Source organism: Mesitornis unicolor, unplaced genomic scaffold (assembly GCF_000695765.1).
Source record: "Mesitornis unicolor isolate BGI_N332 unplaced genomic scaffold, ASM69576v1 scaffold10487, whole genome shotgun sequence".
Classification (NCBI taxonomy): Eukaryota; Metazoa; Chordata; class Aves; order Mesitornithiformes; family Mesitornithidae; genus Mesitornis; species Mesitornis unicolor.
The window spans coordinates 34,774-52,353 of record NW_010195762.1 but is presented as its reverse complement, the minus strand read 5'-3'; the positions used below and the strand labels follow the sequence as shown (position 1 = coordinate 52,353).

At 39.8% G+C, this 17,580-nt stretch overlaps 1 protein-coding gene across 1 annotated transcript in view; it reads right to left on the bottom strand.

Annotated features, from left to right (window-relative positions):
* The window catches only part of LOC104543589 (anoctamin-1-like), a 45,135-nt gene extending 27,834 nt beyond the window's left edge, over positions 1 to 17,301 (bottom strand). The window contains 8 exon segments of the mRNA XM_010188234.1: positions 99 to 140; positions 1,688 to 1,743; positions 4,994 to 5,045; positions 7,843 to 7,897; positions 9,213 to 9,364; positions 10,991 to 11,089; positions 13,383 to 13,709; positions 17,194 to 17,301. Coding sequence (XP_010186536.1) covers positions 99 to 140; positions 1,688 to 1,743; positions 4,994 to 5,045; positions 7,843 to 7,897; positions 9,213 to 9,364; positions 10,991 to 11,089; positions 13,383 to 13,709; positions 17,194 to 17,301 — 891 coding nt within the window.
* Between the last annotated feature and the right edge of the window lie 279 nt (positions 17,302 to 17,580).

Below are 17,580 nucleotides of genomic sequence, written 5' to 3'. Positions count from 1 at the left end.
TTTCTGTGAAACTTTAGCAAATGTCTATAGATTCCAACAGGTGACTCTTCAGGCTGGAACTCTTGCAAATATATTAAATCGTGTTTATATCAACTTACTTTTCTGTCATTAGGTTCAATGTTTTCACCTTCATAGTCACCCTTTAAAAAAATAGAAAAATATGCGTCATTCAATGAGTCGTGCCCAGAGATGCTATGCATCTTGCATACCCATGTATCCCACTCACTTAATGCATCAAAACCAGAAAAAGCAATCTGTAAAATAATGCTGTATTTTAGGAGTTCATTTGTCATAGCACACTTTGTCTTCTGTCGCCAGGCACATTAAGAAAGAGTAATAATGTCCGTCACTGGGGAAAAAGGAATGAATAAGTGATAAAGGTGGCCTAAAAATGTCAAGGGAAAGGATGCAGTATTGCCATGGTATTTGGGGTTCAGCTCAGTACACTTGAGAGAGGAGAGACCAGCTGAAAGATCTGATCTCTATGCAGACTTTCCAAACACTCAGGGCTGATTAGATTTGAGGTTTTAATTTGGAGCTATTTTTGAATATGATAAAGGAGTAAACTAAGACAATAAATAACTTATATACCAGACTATCAGTAGCTGTCTAAACACGTGAGACAAGTACATGCAGAGACGTTTATTTAACCTTTCTGGATCTCTAAGTGATATTGCTGTAGTTTAAGAGTGCCTGACATTTATGATAAACATCAGGCAGATGAAGAAGTTGTTCTGGTCTCAGTTAAACCGAGATAAAACATTTGTGGTCCTGTGTAAAACCGGTACAATTGAGGGGAGCAGAAAACTAGGAAGATGCACTTCATCTTCACATCCCACACTGGAAAACTAGCACCAGGCTCGACAGCCCTTATATGCTCGCACAGCCAGTAATTGTGAGCAGCATGACTGCCATGTCCCCTTGACTTCTGTCAAGCCTTTCAGTAAGGGTCTAGCTAAGAGCATGTGTTTTTCAGTTCTAGTCATACCCTGAATCTCTAAGTAAAAATGTTATCAGCATCCAACTGCTGTGCAGTCTGGGAGGATGCAGATCCCTAGTTCGGGTATGGGCACCACCAAAACTCCCTGCCTCTCTTGAATCTTCTCAATGAGCACTATAGTTGAACACATTCTTGAGATCTTACTGAACTGCTCAAAAGCAGATTTCATCAGTAAAAAGGCCTGCAGTCACATCCAGTCCCATGAAGTATGTCACTACAAATTCTTGCTTGAGATTTTTTCCTCCAGTGGCAACCGATCACATGGACGCACAGCTACTGACATCTCTGTACTTGCAAGGGAATGCCAGGGAAATGTGGATGAGGAAACTAGCCACTTTGTGCCCCAGGAATAAATGTGTTTCCTAGCACTGATGCCAGCAATTTCAGGAGCAGAAGGTCTGAAAATAACAGAAGCATTTCATGTGCTAAGACACTGAAACAACTGTTACAATGTTTCATTCAAGCATCACTTATGACCATCAAAGGTAGAACAGAGGTGGGGAATTCAATAAAAGCAAACAGAGTGATGAAAACAACCTGCAGAAGTTACACGAGTCATGATACAAGTGAGCATGGAGGCAGGATCTGAAACATGCATGTTTGAGATGATGCTGTTAATGTATAACACATTAAAGATTTCTTGGTGTCAGGTGGTAGATGTGTAAAATATATTCCAAGATCACTTACATCATGCAAAGGATATGCAGCACTGTAAACTCCATTGGCAAGCAGACTGGTGATCCCTTGAAAAATAAAGACATAATAGTTATTTACAATTTGAAGGTTAGACAGTCTCACTTTATCATCCTTTCTGGAGATTACCCTCAAAATAACAGTCATTTGGTCAGATAATGATTTTTCTGCCATCTCATTCCTTTCCACGGAGCTTCATTTTTAATCATATAGGTTATTAAACATGACCCATTTTATGAAATGGAAAACTGCAGAGAGCAAGAGGAAGTCATATATATTTGAGAATCAAGAATTAGAAGCCAATGACTTGAAATTAGTCATTAAAATAAATTACATTTTCTGAAAAGTCAGTTTGATTTAAGGGCAAGCCTGCAGATTTGAAAGTGTGTAGCAGAAGGCTTGATCACAAGAAGAATATGGCTGGAACTGATGGCATACGGAACACACATACGCACACATCATCCACACAAAGTTTTGAATTCAGATGTCAGATTGGTTAGAGAAATTTTAGGGAAAGCCTTTGCGAAGACCTTGGCGTAATACTTACCATATTTACCACATTTTCGTCTTTTATTTAAAAGGGTAGTTTCCTTCTTTCTTCCCTCTCCTTTCCCTGTTTACACATCCGTTTATTAGTGACATGCATGAGGCTGAAAGCAATTAATGCTTCATCTATAAAATGTATGTGGCATAAGGGACTTTAAGGAGTCCTGCCTTCCCAGGTGCGTTATCGCTGCTTAACTTGGGACCAGAGTGCCAGTGGGTCAGGAGGAGTTAATGAGTAAATTTTCTGGAGCAGAACAGCAAGGGGGTCTTCGACATTGCAGCTCACTGCACCATTCCCAAAGGCCACTTGGCTGAACCTGGACTTTTGAGGGCTGTAGCACATTACTTCATTAATGTTCTCACTGCAGCTGCTGGCATTAATATAGCTACTTCTCATTATGGAGTATTGCCCACATCTGAAGGTGTCTTGTTATCTTATGAAGATATATTTAGGGATTGAATGAACCAGTCTTGGGTGTTGATTCAGAGCTAAGTCAAGAACTTGTCTCTGTGCAAGGCTAAGCTGATTAATGCCAATAATAAGGAAAAAAAATCTGGCCACTGGCATCATGGAGAATTTAGGAGGACTTTGAAAAAGAAAAAAAAATATGTGCTACAATGTGCTCCACGTTGCCCATCAGTTCATTGCTAAGAAAAGTGTGTGGGACTGGATTTGAAGGAACAGCAACTATGAACCAGGAATCAGATCGCTGTAGGTTCACCAAGACTTTTTTAATTGTTCTTGAAATGAGAATTTTTCAGTTCATTAACATTTTTGAGATACTAATAATCTACTGGAGGAACTGCTCCAGGAGTCCTCATTATCCTGCAGTATCCTTAATTGGCAAAATCCTAGTTAAGATCATACAGTACTATGAATTGTCTGCAAATGTTTCCATCCTTCTGGCAGAAGCAACTAGTGAGCAGATAAATTTTCTTCCTGGGGCTCTACAACTGACCGAAATGCTACATAGTACTCTTCTAGGTATCAGTATTCAACAATGAAGACATGTTCATATTTTTGCAAATTTGCAAAATAAATAACAAAGACTGCAGTGTTCACTGGGCAGCTGCCTTTTTCCTGCTGGGCAGAAAAGTTGTTGCATTATCTGTGTTTGTTCAGATCTGTTTGCAACCTTTGCTGGGTTGTAACCCAACATTCCAGTGCTGGAACACAAAGGACCCAATTGAGTTATGCTGAGTATATCCATGGACAGGCTGGCCTAATGACATTTTTATTAGGTATACTGTGTGACCTTGCCAGTCTCAGGTAGAAGAATGATCCAGGATTCCTAACACTTTACTTTCCTTTAGCCTCTGTCCTGTTCAACTAATCTCTAGTGTGTTTCCCATCTCTGGACCAAAAGGAAAAAAGAAAAAAAAAAGGAAAAAAAATAAATCAAGTGAGTATCCAACTCCAAGGCAAGAACTCAAACTGAGTCATATGACCTTCCCCTTTCAAGAGTGCAAATATGTAATTTCCAGTGAAAATGATTCAGCACCACACTAAGAAAGGGTCCTGAAAGTCACAGATTAATTTGGATTTCCCATGCTACAGGGAAACAGTACTTCTGTTAATACTGGCTGAACACCAAAACGCAGTGTATATAAGGACTCAACAATCGTACATTGTATGTGTTACTTCAACAGAAAAGTCAAACCATGGAGGTCATTTCTGGCATAACTATTCTTCTATTATTTGACGTATTTCTAAGCAGCTGATGGGTCAATATTGAACAGAACTACCTGTAATTCAAGTTCCCATTTTTTTATTTAACTGCTTGTAGGCAAAGAAATGCAATTACAGATTCCAACAGTTATCAAACATTTTCTCCCATGTTCACATACTTTCCTCATACAAATTTGTTTCTATTGGTTGTCTGTTAAGAAGCTTGGATATGAGGGAATTCAGCTTTCCACCTTACGTAACCTGGTTTACCATTAACTACTTGTTAACTTTGGTCCCACAGTCAAGTATATATCTATATATCAGGATATGTATAAAATCAATTCTATAAGAGCTGAACAGGAAAAGCTGCCAACAAATCTTTAAAGTGACCTGATTTGCAATTCATGTTTACCTGTATTACAAATTTCATTCTTAGAGCACAAGCCCTAAGACTGAAATCCTAAAACTACTGGCCGTGGCAGTACAAACTTCACACCCACTGACTTGCAACAACTGTTCTGAGGGCTAAGAGATGGAGCAGCTTTCAGTGCATGCCTTAGTCCTTGGCCATTCCACTGGCTTAATCTCAGTTCCACTTAGGACAGTGTTTCAGGCAGTCACCAGTTAAGACCATTTCATTCAAGTAATTGAAAAGCCATCCTACAATAAAAATGTGAGGTTCCTACTTATAAGGAATCAGCCAAGCTGTAGACTTTCACTGCATTTATTGCAATTCATGGCAACACCCTCATCTACTTCAGTGAGTGCAGAACTGAACAACGCAGAGCATGTATTATCCACTGGTTTATATCACATCCGGTCCTGCTGCCAAGGATGTCACTAACATCTGCAGAAGCTATGTGCTCACTTACCATTTAATTTAGAGTCGAATCTATAAATTTACATTTGAAAAAATTCTGAACAGCTACCTTAATTAAATTAAGATTCCAAATAAAACAATTATATCCATATACATCCTATTACAGAGCGGGGGAATAACCTAAACTCCGTAGCAACTTACAACTTGCAATTATTTTCAATACCTGAAAATTATATTAGTCTCAAAGCTAAATAAAGTTCCTTACCCATGCTATATTTTGCTTTGGTACATGTAGTTCTTTTCAATATTTCATAAACCTGCAGAAGTAAAATAAAAGAAAGGAAAGGGTTACTTCAGATAGTGGCAGTGAAAAACACAATCTTTTTTGTGTACAGCTCAAATATTGGCAAAACCAAGATGTCGATGAAGTTATCAGTCTTTAATAAAAGTCATCGTATTCAGGAGAGCAGTACCTAAAGATTTCCATGCTGAGTTATCTGTACAAGAGAGAAAGGCTTAACTAAATAGCCAGCTACCAAGACAATTGATCGGGGGAAGCACAGTTACATTAAACCACTTGCACAACAGAAACTCCACTTTCACTCATGTTAGACATCAGTCAAAGTTCAAAAGCCATCTTCTACCCAGACCAGGCAGTGTGCTGGGCCAGCTCATCCTTTGCCTCCAATGGTGCGAGCTGGCTTCAACCCAAGACTTCAGCAGAGCTTCAGGCTCACAACGTGTATGCAGTACACAGTCGCTTATCAGAAAGTGGACTAACACAGGCTGACCTTAAAATTTCTGAGTGGCAAAACAGATGTATTTATTTTGGGATTTATTGCATCTATTGTCAAATAACCTTTGCACATCTCAGCAAGCCGCCTGAGCAGTTAAGCATTCAGCTGCTCCCATGCAGCAATGCTCTTAGGCAAAGCAAGAACTCAGTTGGCGCGAAGCTGGCAGAGGAGTGGGCAGCAGAGAAAAACCTCAAGCAAAGGCACCTGCTGCCTGTTGCCTGGCCCATCTGGGGAACTGGGGACCCCTTTCCTGTGGGTGCTTGCTAATCTGTGCACTAACTCGACTGCTGCTTGCCCAATTCATGGAGGGAAGCAAGTGAGGGCATAGGGGACAAGCCCCAAGGCTCATCTGCCTGTCATCATCTTTTAACTCCAGCGAGTTAAAGGGCTGTCACAGGGAGTTTTCTAGTTATATAATGTTTTTTTTTTTAATAAGTAAAAGGTCTTCGGCTTAGTTTCTATTCATCAGAGGCTTACAGGGAGTGACTAGATTCCTGTTCACTTTGGAGTAGGTGGAAGGGTCAATATTTGCACTGTGGTTTAAAAATACATATGAGAAAGGCAGGAGAGATCCTTAAGAAAAGAGAATACAAAGAGAAATGCACACAAGATAAAATGATGCTGGGAAACATTCAACATGTCTTTTATTACTGGGTGATACACGGGGATTTCAAACAAAGCAACATACTACCAGCATTATTGTTACATGCTCAGTGTTTCTTGACTTGACTGTTTAAAAAACAACCTTCTCTCCTCTTCCTCTCAGCCTCTGCTATGAGCTCCTTTTGTTTCAGTCCATTTTTATTCACCCTCTTGTCCTAAGGTGCCATTTTGTCTTGCTAGCTTTCTCAGACAGCCAGGTGTCGTGAATTTTAACTCTGCATTTGCTCTCTTAAGTTTCTTGTACTTACAAGTTTTTTACTACATAGCTAGACATATAAAAGAAAGTGTACAAACAAAAGCTATGCTTTTTTTCAATCTCAAATGAAACATTTTATTGCAAATAAAGCAATCCAATGTTTGTCTTTTTCTTTTCCATTTCTGTGCTACTGCATCTGCCTTCTCAGGTCAAACTCCCCTAGCCCTGATAACCTGTGCTCACATCAAATCACTGCACTTCAGGCTACAGGGGAGCTACATCATGGAGTCCACACACTGGAATTTCAAAGCAGGAAAGGGAAGTTAGGCATCTTACACTCCTTATCATCGTTAGCAAGAAAAGGCAGGTATAACTGTGATACAAGCTCTTTTTGAAACCACTTAGCATCCAAAATGCTAATGTTAAATATAAGATAAAAGCACGCTCACAGTCACATTCAACACACCAATTAGTAGCAGTGGAATGGGGCAAAGAGTCCACATAATGCTTTGAAAAGTGATGCAGCAAGTGCTGCTTGGCATGGTTCCTTCCAACTGTCCTGGATGGCATAGGAGCCGTCCTTTCAAGTCCCTCCTCAGCAGCTATAAAGGAGGGGACACCTTCTCCCTCCCTCCATTTTATGTTCTATAAGTCACAAAGATATACTCAAATATAGTTTGTGATATCGTATATACGTATTAGGCTTCATTTCTGCAAGGGAACCCCAGAAGTTTAATTATGAGAGGAAAAGTCCATTGCTAGCACTGAAGGAACAGAGAAACCCTACAACGTGAAGGTAGGAATGGCTCAGCCCAAACCCAGTGATGTGTATGTGTACATCAGACTTCCTGGCATAACAGAGGTGAACAGATGTGTAAATAATCAGAACAAGATGCAATTTTCTGTCCTTGTTGCATTTGCTTCAGGTAAACTTGAATGTTAAATAAAAATCATATACCTCAACGGTTTTAACATCAGTCTAGATAATTTCCCCCCGAAACTATAAATTGTACTCGTGTCAATACCTGACTGTTTCAGTGGAATTTGTCTTGGGATATTCACTGTCATTTTACAAAAAGAGCAATGCATAGTTACAAAATGGTAAATGAGTCACAGGGGTGCAGGTAGCTGGTGGCAGAACCAGCGGGAGAACATATATCTATTCCTTTCTGGTGATACATCTACTAACAAACTACATCCCAGATTTGCTGTGAACTAGAAAGAAAATCTAAATTATTTTTGAAGAGGCAGTAACCTGTGAGCACCAAACACTATTCAGCACATAAGCTAAAGCTGGAAATGTTTTATTCATAAAAAAAACTGATGTCGCAAGTGATCCCTGGCATTTGATTAAGGAAGTCAAACTTGAAACAGGCATTGCAGTAAAGCTGGCAAAGGGACTATTAACAGCATGACTGAGGCAATATCCACCATACATTATTTATATACGGTACTTACTATAGTGCTTCTTGTTTTGCTGTCAAAGAAGGAATCTCTGTCAGACAAATCAAATCTGTCAAAAGATTAGAAGGAAGCCCATTAGGTTTAAAAAAAAAAGAGCCCAGTAATTTCCTGCTGTTGTTGACCCCTTCAATATTTTCATTTCTCCTGGGGATCTCTCATAGCTAACATTAAAGAATAGCTTGTAGAAGCCTCATTAAAAAGAAAGTCCATCCCAACTCTCATACTTTAAAGAAGCTGCTTATACATTTCACTGGTTTTATATATTTATAGGTTTTTCTGCACTAATGAGACTGCTGATGCTCATGTAAGTCGAATTCCCAAACACTGCTGGCCTTGATTTTCTCCTGGTAATCTTTACATTTTGTCTGGACCTTAAAGCCTGTAAGGCCACTCTTGCCTCCCTTATTCAGCAAATACACAGGTGGTCTCACAGAAAAAAGCCAACGCTGCAAACTGCCTAGACATATCCATGCCTAAGCTAAGGAGCATCTTTTGGGCTTTCCCTGAGCCACCAGTCTCCTTTGCTGTAGGAACATCCTACATGCAATAAGTATCTCAATACATTTCCTACAAGTCCAAGAACATGTCAAATGTCACATACATTGACTGGCCTAACTAAAACACAGAACTGCATCCCTTTATTAAAAAACTAAAACCTCTGTACGTATAGGGAAGAATTCCTGCCCTTGACTGTTACTTGTTCCAGATGGCATAAACATAAACACAGCCTTCAAAGCTTCTCCTCTGGGACACTGGCCAAGGAAGAGCAGCAGCAAAGCAATCCAGGGCAGTCAAAACTTTGGCTGGGCCCCACCTTATGATTTTTTCCTACACCCACGTTTACAGCTATTCTTACTGATCTGAAATCAATGGCAAAGCTACCACGGACTTCATAGCATTTCTAAAGTCAAGGCCTAGTTGGCAGTACATGTGTAAGCTGCCCACACCAGATGAATGAAATTATTTTGAAATTTATCAGCCCACATCTCTGGCTACAAATTTTACCAAGCATTTTGTTTTACATGGAAAAGAGACTGCTGTAAATAGCATTATAAATCTTGTTTGACAGTCCAACAGTTGATGTGTGTAGTTATATAGATACGTGTTATATACCACAACAGCAGCACAGAGATTTCACAGAGGGGCTCTACAAAGCCTTATTCCTCAGCAGTGAGACAAAAAAACTCACCCAAAACAAATCAAAAAAAGCCCAAAATAAGTAAAACTACTGCAAAATGGAAATATTCTTTACAGTAATCACAAAGTGTTGGCATTCATTTTCCCTTTCATCTTTTGGTGCCTTAGGTGCTATCAGGAAGGCTGGAACCTGTTGACATGGACATTTACAGAAAGCTTTCACTTACAGGTGCTGTTTCTCTCTGGAGAAGGGGTATGAGAGGCGCTTCATTGTCTGAGGTTTGTGTTCTGCTACTTTTGGCTGAATTGGCTCTGTTATTTTTTGAATTACAGAGTTAATCTTTTTCAGAAGACCATGGGTCTGATTGATCTGATACATCTGAGTGGGCAAAGAGAAAAACAGTAAAGCTGTGTTGCTTTTTGGTAATCTGTAAGAGAGAATGAACTTTAAGGAAGAAACCATCAATTAAATAAATACATCAGAGTAAAATATCAAAGAGTATAGCTTACCTTCTTGAAAACCTTCCTTTCTGCCATAAAGGAAACCTCAGATATCTAAACTATTAGGTTTCCTCTTGAAAACATTCAGAAACACATAGATGGATGGGAAAGTCAAACCAAGGCAAGGAGAAGAAGCCTATTGCTTTTCCTCTTAGCCAAAGTACAGCTCATGATCAGTTCCAAATACTCAGGCTAGGGTGTTCAGTGCAGATATAATCAGCACTGGCTCCTGAGACACCTGCTTCTTTGACATTTAATGTTTTCTTGGTGCAATGGGACAAAGAAATGAAGTAGCTACAAAACCCCTGTGCAAAACAACAGAAGTGGTCTCCTCTCCCAGAGGGCTTTCCCAGGAATATTGTGCAAGCTTCAGGAGTTTCCTCTCTTCCATATAAAGGAACCAAAATATCTTGAATTGTCTACTGCAGTTCTGTAGCACTAAATGCAGGAACTGTGTTAGCAGGTCACAAGAGAGGATTATAAGCTTCCTTCTCTGAGCCACAAAAACTATGTGCAGACCACAAAAAACTATGCCCAGGGCTCCCACAGCAGGAAGATGCTCGGATGGAAATAAGGTTTTAGGGGTCTGAGGGTGTTCTCAGGCACATCGTTTCTCCCAGGTAATGCCTGCAGGCTTAGGTGGACTCTTTCACACAAAAAAAACCCCTACAAAATGCACACTCTAACTTTTCTTTTCTGGCAAAACAGCTTTAACCACAGGACCACAACAGACTTTTTTTCCATCTAATTGTGCTTCTGATTAAAATCAGTGGTGAGTGAGGCAATAACGGGGATTAATATGAAATCCAAAGCGAAAGTGTGGTTTTAGTGTTGTAATAAGCGACGCTGGGCTTTGAGACTGTCTCTTGCTCCATTATAGACTTCCCTCCACAGTCTGGGACATGCACTTACTATGTGTTTAAATATTAATTCATCTCTAAGCTCTGCTCACTGGACAGGTAGCTATCTATCACAGACGATTTAGAATTGATGAAAATATACTGTCATTTCTTTAATGATACTTCAAATATTCTGAAAGGTAATTTATTTTATGGTAGAGTAGCCCCAACTCCTGCAAATATGACTAATAATGTATATGAAGTGTCACTAAATGTCACTAAACCCAGCAAGACAACTGCACACAAATTCTTACTCTTATGTTCATTTTTAGCAGTCTAGTGTTTCGGGTGAAAAACCCTCCAAATAGCACACGTAAATTTCATCATCAATGGCAACCTCTTCTTTTAGAGCATGCTGAGAGGATGAGGCATTATATGAAATCACTCGCATCGTGTGTAGATAGCGGTAGTGGCTGAGAACTCTTCATTTCCATTCCTCCTTTTTGCTGTCCCAAGCAAGCAAGTTTGTGACTGATTTTCTGTACAGATTAGTCAGCTATTTTAAAAATGCTTGTGGGAAAAAATGCTACTTTTGCAAGGTACTCAGAGACGAGCATATGTTTAAATTATGCCTTTCAGAGGTAAAAAAGAAAATCAGGACTTACCTTTTTTGTGGGCATTTTGAGCTTAAGAAATTCTGCTTCTCGACACAATACATTCCACGGTGCGTGTATTTTTACAAATCCAACCCCATGGATTTTGGTCTTTAAAAAAAGCGAGAAAAAAAGGTTACTGATGATGATGATAAGAAAGTAAATACTTTCCCCCTTGTGTTTCATACATGTTTAAGGAACAAACAGCCCATCACCACCAACACACTAAATCTCATTTCTTTGAGAAAGCTTGTTTCTAACAACAGGACAATCACTGAACACCTCTATGTGGTGAGCTGCTATAAAATGTGACTCAAAAATGCTACTGTCTTCCAGAACAATTACCACAAGGTTAAACAGATAAAAATTGTTTGGGAAATAAAAGCTAATGACTATGGACACAAATACAGGCTAAGCCAGTTAAATTTGAAGCACAGGCATTCAGCCAAATGGTATGATTTTGTTAGTGCGTTGTAATTAATGGAGCTCAGAGAGTCCCTGCTGCCTCCTAGGAGCTGCTCAATATCTCAAAGGACCAGAACTGCAGTAGGAAAGAAGCAGCCTCAGATAAAGATGTGAATATCTGTATCAAAACACTACGCATTTTAATTGGCAAAAACTGGTGAGAAGAATTCAACAAAACAAAAGGCAAAACCATAAATGTTAGTGATAATATTAGCAGTATGCTTGGGTGCCACTAGTTCTCTGAGCTCTGTTCTAGGTGGCTGAACATGGGGGTTTGCTTCTGGCACTCCCACGTACGCCCGTATTTACTCCCACGGGAGAAATAATTTCAAAGCCATTGGACAAATGATATCAAACTAGCAACTATCCATTCAGCAAACAGAAGAGAAAGAGATTTTAATACATCTTTCTAACCGTGCTGCTCTACAGACTCAGGCAGTTATTATAATAACCAACTTTCATGTCACGCTGTTCCACGCTGGTTTTCTAGAAATCAGTTACTCAGAGGACATAAACAACTGCCAGCCTTCCCATATGGCATGGCTTCCAAACCACCTCTGAATTTACTTCATTGAAGAGAGTTTAAGTTACTGAGTAAACATCACCGGTTTAAGAAACCTTTGCTCATTTTTGCAATTAGTAAGGCCTTCAATGCCACTTTGTGGCACGCTTCTCAAGCCCAAATGATTTCAGGTTTCTCCTCATACACTGGTGTGCTGCATATGGAAGCTGATGTACATCCCTGCAGCTCGCTTTCATCTCTATACATTCCTGATCTGGTTTGGTATCTTGTACTGAAGGGACAGGGTTCTCTCTTTTTTATGGTGTCCTGTCTTGAACCCTAAGCCTGCATCATTTGAAATAGTATTACATGTCATAGGTGGGTACCTCCCACCTTGCAAAGGATTTAAATATCCGTGACTTGGCACAGGCAAGCTTCCAGTTTACTGAAACAACTTGCAAGTTGGATGGAAAGCAATTCTTATTTTCACCTGGGGGACAGAGAAGTGAAGGGGGTTTTTTTGCATTATATAATGCAAAATATATACTGATATATATATAATATTATATGCATACATACACACACACCATTATATACATGCCTGTAATTCATTAATAATAGATGGCAGATTTATTTTTTAACACTGATCACAGGTCTAGATGTGTAATCTCAACTTTTAGATCCTGTAAATAAAGCCAGCACAAATGTTTACCCTCTCTAACAGGAATTTCACGCATATTGCTTGGATTAGTTAATTGTAATAGCTTTCTTTGAAATTAATACTGCTGTGGCTACTTCTACTAATCACACACTGGCAGTACTTCACACACATCATTTTTTATGCAGTCTAATGGTCTTTTAATAGAATATACTGTTTTCAGGGTACAGGTGAAAGGCGTCACAAGCCGTACTGTTCATATCTAAGAATGGAAAGAGCAAACTGTAATAGAGTCGTGCGCCCGAGCTAGAGCATGTACCAGAACCTCCTGAACAAATTTAATTCTCTTGAAGTCTATACTGAGGTATAAAAATGTCACTGTGTCAGGTATTTTTCATAAGAACTGGAATTACTAGTGGATCCAAACCACAGCATACTATAAATCCACCAAACTAGGATTAGTGTTGAGAGCAATTTAAGCTTCAGTTCTAGATATGGCAACACATCAACAAGCTGTGTTGCAATAGTGGATGTGCCATGAGTCCTGGCCAAGAAAAGAAAGAAAATTCACTTCACTGGGGCATTAACAACACCGTGGCCCATTCTTGTGAAGTGAATTAAATTGGTGGGGAAGGATGGCAATGTCAGAACTTAAATAAAATTCTGGAAGAGTTGAGCTTGTGTAACGTTAACCAGAGCCAGGTTCACAGGAATAGCTCAGCATCTCCCAGGATCTGACCACCAGTTATTCTCCTTAACAGTTTGAAATGGCTCCTTACATCTTCATCGCGTTCCAGTTCCAGACCAGCCTCCACAAGGTTCCCTTCATACTCCTCTCTGCGAAACCTCTTGTCATCTTCATGGTAATCCACATGAGGTTCGCTTTCCCCCATTTCCAGCTGCACTCCCTTCCCTGGAAGTGGCTGGTCCTGCCTGGTGCTTCGGGCACTTGAATCATTATGATGAACTCTCCTGGTGAGCGTCCTCCCTGCTGAGGACTTCTTGTAATGATAAACTAGGATGTAGTCTACTTTTCTCTTGCCATCTCTGAAGTAGAGTCCATACTTGCAGTCAGCATCTGGATTTTTGGATAGGGAATTTAATAACTGAAAGCAGAGGAGAGAAGAGAGAAGAAGAAGAATGAATACACATGCCAACACGGACACCAGACAGACCATATCCTTGTGTCAAGGACTACTTCTTCCCCTCAGCACACAGTGACCTATCTTCAAAAAGCAAACATACAGGAGGAACCCCCTCTGCTATTTACTCAAAACAATTTTGCAAGTTAACACCTGCAATTTTACTGATAGCCAGCTGGGATTTTATTGGCTAGAAATAAATAGCTAAAATGACAGGGATTTAATCTAATTACCAGCACACTAGTTCATAAATCAGCTACTTGGTGGATTTGGTTTTCTCCTTCGGGGGTTAATCACCACTAAGATCATCTGTCCTTTTCCACCCAAGACATCTGCTTTTCAATTCTGACAAACAGATTAATACCATGTGCAAACATTTCTCACTTCTCTTATCTATCGTTGCAATTTTGTATCATCTGAGAAAGAGATCATCATAGATACAGACTGAAGGGAGCCAGCTGGTCATGAAGCACGGCCAAAAATGCAGATGGACTGTAGCCAGGGAAGTGGGTTCATTGCTTACTGACTTCACCACTTTTTTCCCCCACTTATAAAACCTGTGTCGCTTTGAAATCTGATGGTGGCAAAGGCTTTATTTCCATCTTGAATTAATTGCAATATGAAAGAAATTTAAGTCTTAAAAGACAATTCCATCTCCAAGCATTTATCTGAAAAACTCCACGGAGCAACTGTAGAAACATACAAAAGTACTAAACATTACTCATTTTACTTTCAATGGCACTTCTCATGCATAATTTACAATTCTTCTCTTGGAGATGCACAGACTTTGAAAAAAATAAAAAGGAAATTCAGTAGTAACTTGCATTTATTTTTATAAAAAATGCTCATCACAGGAGTGACTTTTCAGAGACCAGTGACATTTTCTGGCTTTTAATTTTACAGAAGAATGTTAAGCCTCCACACAGGGAAAAGGACTTGTGTTCCAAATGATAGCAACGTGCCATCAGTTGCAAATCGTATCTGTCAAAAACCCTTTGGGATGCGTACACCTTCTGCTTGTTTTGTACATAAACCCATGAGCATAAGTTATTTGCAAACAGCTGTTTCTAAGACAGTCCAGTTTTCAAATCCCAGATGAAAAGAGCAACCTCTCAGCTTACTGTACAGTATATCACAACCAATACAGCCAAAACCTTACTGAAATCCACCCAATGTTACACAAATTTGCATACTTCTCTGAACATTGCTTTGGGGAGGGTAGGTCCCGGCTACCATAACTATAAATCAATGCCTTTAAGAGATAGCCTGTTGTGCCCTTTTTGCCTCAGGGAGATTTTTATTCAGATGACAAACTTAAGCAACAAACCCCATCTTCAAGGGTTTGGAGGGAGGAGGAAGCACACTGAAGAAGTAATTAGGCAAGTGTAATCAGATGACCATGTAGCAATAACACACAGTAAAGACTGACTTCCAAAGCCTGACTTGACCATGTCTGCCCAGGACCAGCTTGGCTGCAGGTCTCCATCTCCTCAGTCCCTTGGAGTTTTGCTCTATGCTTGCCTTTGCTCTCTGTTTCTCTCTCATTTTCCTTCAGGATCTTCGCTTTACCATTTAACCTAAAACCTTTGCTCCAAATACACAAATATATAATAAAATAATATAGTATTTGCTGCCACTATGGAGTTCACTCTTTGTTCTGTTCCCTCTTCCTGCTCCACATCCATCTTATTTAGCTATGACGATAACACATTCTTCAGGGCACAGGCTGCTCATGTTATGCCCTATCTAGATATTCCTGTTTAGTTCTATAACTACAATACAGAAGACCATTAATAATTATTACTTTCTGATTGCTTCATGTTTAATGGCATGCGCCTGTGAATTGAGAACATTTTTTTAAAGCAAGCTTGCTTGTGACAGGCAACTCAGTTATGCAAACTTCCACAGAAACAAAATATTAAGAAATAGTAACTAATGTGATTTTCAGGATATAATGAACTCTTCAAAATAAATAGTTGTTGTAAGCAAGATATAGGAACACTGAGATTTCTTTTAAGATACGTAATTGTATTTAATTTTTAAAATGTGTTGATCTTATTAATTAATTAAACATCAATTTCTGAAAAACTAGGCTGAACTGATAGATGTCAGGTAAGTGCAGTGAGATAAAACAGGCAAAAGACTCAGACTTCAACCACCTCCTACCCTTGCTGGACTGACTTTATGGGGACTGCAATTAGTTGGTCTGTTCTGGAGACTAAGAAAGAAAGAAAATGGGAAGGACTGAAGATGGCTCTGCAAGATGACAGCAGTGAGTGTGCCAGATGTTTCTAACTGCTTGGGGAGCTCAGGAGAGATCAATACCTCCTGGCCACGATTCCTCTTCTCCCAGAGCATGTCTTGGGTGGAGGCTGAGAAAAATGGCACAGAAAATCTCTAATTTCTGTTTCTTTGAGTCATGCTGCAGAAACTGAATGAGAGCTTCCTATTTCTTTGAACTTTCCTGTTGAAAAGCTGACTCACGGATAATTTAGGAGAAGGTGCTACACTGTGTATACTAAAGCACCAATAAATTTATTAATATGTGAGAATAGCTATATCTCACTGCAACAGGGATGCACCCAAAAGCAGCCTGTTGGTCCTGTTATAAAGAAATAAATTGTTATCTTTTAAGGTCACATCCTTTCTCACAGTGCTGCTGTGCTGAAATACAGAGGGAGTCGTGTTGACCATGTAAAACCCATGTCCCTACGGCTGCAAAAGAGACACAGAAAAGACATTTCATTTTTACCACAGCAGGAGGGACATTTACACTCTGACAGAGATTCCTCCACACTCAATCCTGATCAAATACAAGCACAATGAATAAAGTATTGCTTTACATCTCTCCCTAATGAGATCTGTTATACTTTCCCTAGTGAGATCTGTTATATAGTCTACTCCACCTCCATTCCTTCACCTGAACAAACTCCTTTTTATGTGTTTATGACATAACCAACTCCTAATCCTATCAGGTATCCGTGTTACTAAGTTTCTTTAAAATTGGTGTTCAAGACTTTAACCAAGGCACAATTAATGACACTGGAAATTTAACCTCTATTGGGTGCTACAGATTATTAGTTTAACATTACTTAGGTTAACAATAGCTTTTGCATGAAATTGTAGACATTTTTTTCTCTTCTACTCTGTATGGGCAAAGAGATTTAAAGTTTGCCACAGCCTTATTGTCAGATTGCTTACTCTGAAAACAGCCAAACCCTTTTTAGGCTACAGATTAAACAAGGATTCCTTGCTGCCCTTCTTCACATCAAAGAACAAACCTCACTAAATTAGCATATACTGTGGCTGGTGGCAATCCTCCTCAGCACCTCTGAAAAGGAGAGGGAGAGGATTTCAGAGCATCCTGGAAACGGAAAGAATGAGAAATAAGCTAAGAGGTAAAGTGCAGTATGCCAGTTATGACACATCTGGCAAGTAGTTTACTCACTGTACTCTCATGCTGGTCATATCCTATATCCTCAATAGCCTGGATGTTGATAATGTGGATACCCTTCTCCTCAGCAGGTAGGCAGGAGTAGTTCTTGTTCACCCTCATTCTTGTCTCCTCTGGAGCCTCGTTGAGATCTTCTGGCAGAAAATCCACCCCATGAAACTCACCGTCTGCATCTAAAAAGAAAAGGAACAATTTCCTCAAGGCGCTTTAATCCCAACACTTGCTCCTCCCAGAGCCACCCAAGCTGAAACATATCCTGTTCCTGCCTTCTTCTGCCAATGAGCCCTTGTGCAGGGCTCCCACCCCTTCTCCGTGCCTCCCTTCTCAGCTTTCCTGCAGCCCTCTTCAGCCCTAGCTAGGTCTCCTCCTTCTCCAAAGCAG